The following is a 6,873-nucleotide window of genomic DNA, read 5'->3' on the forward strand; positions in this document are numbered from 1 at the left end:
CCCTCCACTGTGCCCAGCCTTCCATTTAGGGGTGTTTTCATCCCCAAAACCCCCTCCCATGATTCCACTGGTCTCCCTATTTTGCATCCCAGTCCTAGAATGGTAGTGAGGGTGGGGCGGTAGGTGATTCCAGGAGCAATTAGCTAATTAACATTTCAATGTCAGTACTTAGTTCAAGCCAAGTGTCCCAGCCAGGCTGTTTTGTTCATAACATCATGTACCTACAGAGAAATAGTCCAGTAAAGTGTGCAGCATCAGAGCATGAGAATTGCCAGGAAGGGAGTTTCTGATTTATGTAATAAGGGGAGAGAAGTGATGATTACTTTTTTCTTAATGTAGGGGGAAATGAGGTAATGCAAACAATTTCATATATATGCATGTACTTTTTATTTTTGTGCAGAGATTTTCCTGAACTCCTCCATAATAAGAATTTTTCATGAGTCTCTGGGAATTCATGAACATTAAGATAATTTCTCTTATTCTGTTTACAAAGCAATTGATATTGGTGACACAGTCTATGCTTTACAGCCAGTGCATTGAAAGAGGAATAGAACTCTGATTTCCATACTGTTTGCTTTGGGTAGGTTGCTCAGAGAAGAGAAACAATGAAAAGTAAACATGGTGTCTTCTAGCTGAAAGCACCAAAAGCACCTTGCTGAGTTTTCCCTGACAAAATTTTCCTCCTCTCCCATGGCCAGGTACTGTGAAATACCTTCATCTTGGTGCATATGAGCCTATGCATATGTAGCTAGTCACCTGTGCCACAGAGCCCATTAAAGCAGTTCCAAGTTGTGCAAAGGATCACTACACTTGGCCAAGGTCCAGGAGGAATGGAGAGATGCAGAGTGCTGAGCAAAGGCAAGTGATGTAGGGAGTGGCTGGCAGCGTAAGACTGGGTGCTCACCCTGAGCGTCCAGCACAGTTCTGCATCCCTCTGGTTACCCAGGCAAGGTCCTGTCATCAGTTGAGGAAGTGGGATAAGAGCAGTGATGGCTGTTGGCAGGGTTCCTTTTTCACTGGGGTTAGGAGTCTGTCATACCACGTCCCCTCTTGTGGAAGGACCAGGCAGGCCTCTAACCCAAGCACCCTGAGCCAGCAGCACTGAGTTCCCATGCTGCTGCCAGACCCTCAACACCTCACCCTGGGTCTGAAGAGCAGCAGATGTGAGTGCTCAACACATTTCGTTTTGTTCCTGGAGATCACATGGGAAAGGTGCCTCAGGAAGAAGCAGAGCAGAAGACAAGCAATGGAAATGTTCAGGCAGGGATGAGCCTGGAGATGGGGATCACCCGGCTCACCCACACATGTGGCAGCACGGTTGGGTGACTGCGACGTGCCTAGAGACAATCCATACAAGAAGCAGCGAGATGTGGGCAGATTTAGTTTCAAAGGTGGAGCTCCCAGCCCAGAACTGGTTCTGGTGCTCTGCAGCTGGAATCGGGGCCTCTTGGGGCCGAAAACACCCGATGGGGCAGGAGCTGGCTCCCGCGTGCTGTGTGGCTGTGAGTTCTCACTCGCAGTGAGGGCAGAGTGGCAGGTCACTTGCTGGCATGGAGGAGACAGAGAGGTGCCAGCCAGGGTCCCTGGAGCACGTCTCCCCGCTTTTGGCTTTCTGTCCTAGCCCGGGACCATTCTGCTCTCGAGGACGTGGTGGCCCCAGAGGAAAAAAGGCCCCTCTGCGCAGCAGAGCTCAGCTCCGTGCGGGAGCTGGGCCCGTGGCACGCACTGCAGCAGAGCTGGCCTGGCTGGTGACAGCGCTCTGGCTCCATCTGCGCTGCTGCCTCGTGAATTCATACCTTTCTCATCATCAGCTGGATGGGTGACATTCAGCCACGGAGCAGGAGAACAAAGCCACAGTCAGCAGAGGGAATCACCAGTGGGATTTCCAGAAACAACCAGTCTTTAAAGAAGATCAAAATTTCTTTTTCTGTATATGTCTTGATTTATTTATTTTCCCTCCTTCTTTCTTTTTACATAATGTTCCTCTCTAACTAACAAATATCTTCTCACTCTGTACTAGAACATTTATATTTTAATATGTACAGTAAAGTTAATTACTCTTTGAACAGTAATACAAACAATAAACAATGTTTTCTGTTGTATTAATATCTCTACCTTATTTTAGTTTTATTTTTACAGCAGTATTTTTTACTTCCTTGTTTTAAAATTCAGCAAAAACCTTCAGAAAATAAAGCTTTCAAATAGCCATATTATGCCTAAAAGGGGCTGGAAATAAATCCCCCATAGACCAGTGTCTATAGAGCAGGTATTTGTTTATCACAGCACTGGTGGTGAGGAGATATCTCCACCTAATTCACTCATCCTTGTCAAGTGCTGTGGTATATTTATAAAGACAGTATGGCTTCATGTCACTATGTCACTACAATATCAGCATATACATGCCAGAACGAATTTACATTGTATGATCTCGTGGTTATAAAAAGCTCTTTTGCACTGTGCTTGCACCCCCCCAGTTTGGGGGTCATCAGGGGTCTTTGATGAAGGCTTCCAAGGTCTTCTTCACATTTGAACTTTTCATCTTTGTCTTTGGAGCATGCAGAGTTAGGATGTTCCTTGTCTGTCTCATCCCAACCTGCCTAAATTCTTTGTTTTGTGGCTAATTGGCTTAACATTTGCCAATTTCTCATTAGTATTATACTTATCTATCTCTAAAGCTATCCACCTGGTGTGTTTTTTTCTTCTTTTTTGTCTATTCAGCATTGAGCAGATAATTAACCATATACTAGCCATTACATTGTCTAAAAAGTTATTTATATAAGGTTATATAGGTATAAAATGTTATGATTCATGTAATATAGGTATAAAAGGCTATAAGTCAGGTTATTTACATATAGAAAGTTATGATTCACGTTATATAGATATATCAGATTATGTCTTATAACTCAAGCTATATAAGCACCTTGTGACTTTGACCTAAGTTATGTAGGCTTCTCATGAAAGAAATCCACTGTTTGCAGGGAATTAAGATAATGCAAATGGTTTTGTTTCACTAATGGGTTGTTTTATTTAAAACCTGGTCTTAAGAAGAGTCTTTGATTTGGATTCTTTGGAGTATCAATTTTGGTGAAGAGTTGCCATTTGATTTTGTACTTTGTTGTTCAATTCCATTACTGTTTTTAAAGCTTTGTCATTGCGCTTAAAGTGTAACACCAAGCAGGCTTTAGCTCCAGCACTGAGGCGTGTGATGATTTCAGTGTTGCTGCAGCAGGAAGCTCTTCCTGGCATGCACTTTATTCCCTGTAGCTTGCCTTCCAGTTCAGAGAGAAAACCAGTAGATGGATTCTTATTGTAGAAAATTATCCTTTACATTAAATGTTCAAGTGTTCCTAACTGCTATGACAAGGAAGTGCTTAGAATAAAACAATCTCTGGATATAGTTCATTTTTTGCTATGCTCTTCTCTGTTTTCCTGATGTTGCTACAGATATGGTAGTCTGTTCTGCACTTGAAGACTTAAAAAAATTAATTCTTTCAGAAAGGCAAAGTGCTAACAGAATGTGAACAGAATGAAGGGTCTTGATTTCTTCACCTGGTGCAAGTCCTTGCTTCTCTGTAGTATTCCCCTTTTCTCTCCAACTGCTCTGTGTGGTTGTATTTTTAAATCTGGTAATAACGTTGACCTCCCAGCAGACATATTTTTTTTATTATTATATTTTTAGTTGTTTAATTTCTGGCAAAGTTCTTATTTTATTAAAAAAGTCAGAGTGGGCAAATACTGCATATGAAATAACTCCTTTAGAGTTTATTTTCTGATCACCAAAAATTAAATTATTCCTTTCAATTATATTATTATTAGTAGTAGTATTATTCCTTCACGTTGCTACAAACTGTTCACTCTTTTTATTAAAACAGATTGTCTTCTGTGTGCTTGATGTTTTTAATAACTAGTATTTTTTACCAGAAACTAAACATAGCAAATGACTCCATGCTTTAACAGCATTATGTGGTTTTTTTTCAGATTATTTTCTCTTTTACTCACTTACTAGAGCTGTCAGTTCTGGAAGGCTACTTATTTGCATAATTTGTATTTTCCTGTCAAATTACAGAAAATAGAAATATCAGTTGTTATGACCTTAGCATCATCACCTGAGTCCACATCTGTTTCCTCTTATGCTGTTTATCCATAAAATCAGTGCAAAACCATTGCATGCAATGCACATTCTGGCTGGCATTAAGAAGAAATTCCCAAGTTTTTCTTGGAAATTGAAAAATTCTTTAGAAAAATTAATAATATTGTCTTGTGATTATAGTGAATGTCAAAGGAAAGGAGATAGAATAATTATACCAGATAAAACCACCCTGAGAAATATATTCTCCTGTCATTCTGTTGACAGTGTCTGTGCTAAGGAATCACTGAAATGAAGAGATAATTTCTGTGTATTAATTAATATTTGCTTAACTTTGCAAAGTGCAAAGAGCCTAAAGATTGGCTATCAAATATTAGTTGTTCATTTATGTTGTTCAGATAGAAATTCTGCCTGTACCTTCTACAGTGTCTGTGGCGGCAGAGGTATTGAAAAGAACAGGAGCAAAGTCTGTTTCATGTTCTTGCAGGCAGCAGTGCAGTACGTTTCATTAACTTGGAAAACTCTCAGAAAGGGTTTTCTGCCCTGACTCTACTAGGGGGAAGCAAGTAACTGTAGAACAATTGCTTTCAGAGGATCATAGAATATGCTGAGAAGAAACCCACGTGGATCATGAAAGTCCAACTCCTGGCCCTGCACAGAACATCCCCAAGAGTCACACCATGTGCCTGAGAGCATTGTCCAAATCCTTCTGAGAGTATTGTCCAAATCCTTCTTGAGCTCTGTCAGGCTGATGCTGGGACCCCTTCCCTGAGAAGCCTGTTCTAGTGCCCAGCCACTCTCTGAGTGAAGAACCTTCTCCTGATAGACAGCCTAAACCTCCCCTGACACAAATCCAGACCATTCCCTCAGGTCCTGTCATTGGTCATCAGAAAGATGTTAGTGCTTGCTCTTCTGCTTTCCCTGAGGAGGAAGCTGTAGGTCATCATATAAATCTTACTCTCATTTCAGTCCTAAATGTTCATAGCTGGTTTCTTCACTAGTAGTTCACCCATAGCCTGATTTTGAAGATAACGTGGTAAAGGAAACTACCAAAGCAATTTATTTTGGTAGGTGAGCTTTCAGGAGGTTCTCCTGAGGAAGACTTTTGTCAAAGGTTAGAGATTTTTCTTGCTAGGGATGTTTGTATGGCCTGTTAGCTTTATTTTGGGCACACTGGATTTAAGTTGTATCCCCTCACAAGTTTCATCTGTGTTAAGCAGAGGTCATATAGTCTTTTGGATTGCCTCTTCATATGTTACAAACCTGAAACTTTGTTTGCCTCATGTAAGAGGATTTCTTTATCTATCTCTTCCTTGTATCCTGTGAGCTGGTTTCACACAGTTTTGTCACATTGATGATTGGAACTTCAGGCACCATGAAATGGTTGAACATGGCCTTGTGTATCTTGGTGATACTATTCTAGTGTTATGTAAGCCTGTTTCTTATGCCTTTTAGAGCAACCTTTTGGATTTTTTCTCTCTGTTGTCATATTGGTGCCTAACACTCAGAGATGTACTAATATGCCATTCCTACTACTCAAAGGCAATTAGAATATTTAGCATAAATTCTTGTTAGAAGCCTAGATGTATCACCTTGTATTTTGTACTGGTGAATTTAATCCCAGTTTTGAAGAGCAGCTGTTAGGGTGGTTCAATTCTTCTTTTGCAAAATCTCTGTATTTCTTTGAGCAGCAAAGTTCATCTGTAGATACTGGGATTTTGCACCATGATTGTTAACAAAATGCTAGTAGTACTAATCTCTAATAACCTTCCTGCATCCCAGTACTTCTGCTTTCAACATGATTTTCTAGCTCCCTTTTTAGCAGTTACTTACCCTCTTGACAGTTTTTCCAACAATCCTCATTTTCTCCTGCAAAACTAATGATTTTCTATACTTCAAAAGATAAGTGCAGTTATTTGTATTCCAGCTCTTTGAAAAATCCATGCATCTCAGCAATATTTTCCCTGATGTCACTTAACTTTGGGAAATCTACATTGATTTTCTTTTTTTTCTCTTCATGCTATTGATTATTCTTTCTAGGTCTGAAGCCTTGGTGTTCTGTACATAAGCATTGCATTTGTTACTCTTCAGTCAGATACCACATTAGCAGCCTGGTGTTCAAAAAGCCTAGCTGTACCTGTATTTACCTGTGCAAGTTCTTTCAGACTTCTGGGCTGATGGTGTCTATGCTTCACACTCTGCCCCCTTGGCTGTGCATACTGAAGCTATTTTCATTTTTGCTTCCAGGATGGTAATGGTAATTTCCATATCAGTGTGCAGCTGTCATAATTTCCATTGAAATTAGAGGAAGAACTATTTGTTCAGCCTTGGCCTTGATGCAAATTCTCACTAAAACAGATTAGAGTTCTGTATCAATATTGAAATCTAATTTAAGGGCCTGGAGATTGCTACCTGACTACGAGGAGTATTTAAGGAAGTTGCTTTCTTGAAAGCACTTTTGGCACTACTAAATTCTGCTTTATCATACCATTGTATTTCTTGAAATGGGCTGTGTGAACAGTTTCAGATTTTTCTTCTCCCTGACCATTTCAATTAGTTTAATAAATAATACTGCTTCCTCCAACAAAGCTTTCATGGCTCATTTCTCTGTAGTCAACCATCATTTTTTGTATCTCTCTTCTTCCCATCTAGCGGAAGTACAGAGGCTGCCAGATCCCCATGATCATATTTCCTCTGTGTTTTGCTTGGCCAGTTTATGTTGCCTACAGGCTTTAGCTCTTTGAGGTTCAAGGCTCAACTGAGGATGTTTTGGGGGAAAAATTAGC

At 40.4% G+C, this 6,873-nt stretch overlaps 1 protein-coding gene across 15 annotated transcripts in view; it reads left to right on the top strand.

The window, feature by feature from the left end:
• SUSD1 (sushi domain containing 1) overlaps positions 1-6,873 on the top strand; it is a 75,759-nt gene that overhangs the window by 36,452 nt on the left and 32,434 nt on the right. Inside the window, exon 14 of one of the 15 annotated variants that reach the window (XM_085567146.1) lies at positions 699-6,776. The exons of the other annotated variants lie outside the window; for them this stretch is intronic. Coding sequence (XP_085423272.1) covers positions 699-748 — 50 coding nt within the window. The 3' untranslated portion in view covers positions 749-6,776. Of the gene's footprint in view, positions 1-698; positions 6,777-6,873 lie in introns of those variants that run through there. 15 annotated transcript variants of the gene reach the window in all.

The sequence above is a fragment of the Lonchura striata genome, chromosome Z (genome assembly GCF_050655825.1).
Source record: "Lonchura striata isolate lonStrDom1 chromosome Z, ASM5065582v1, whole genome shotgun sequence".
Lineage (NCBI taxonomy): Eukaryota > Metazoa > Chordata > Aves > Passeriformes > Estrildidae > Lonchura > Lonchura striata.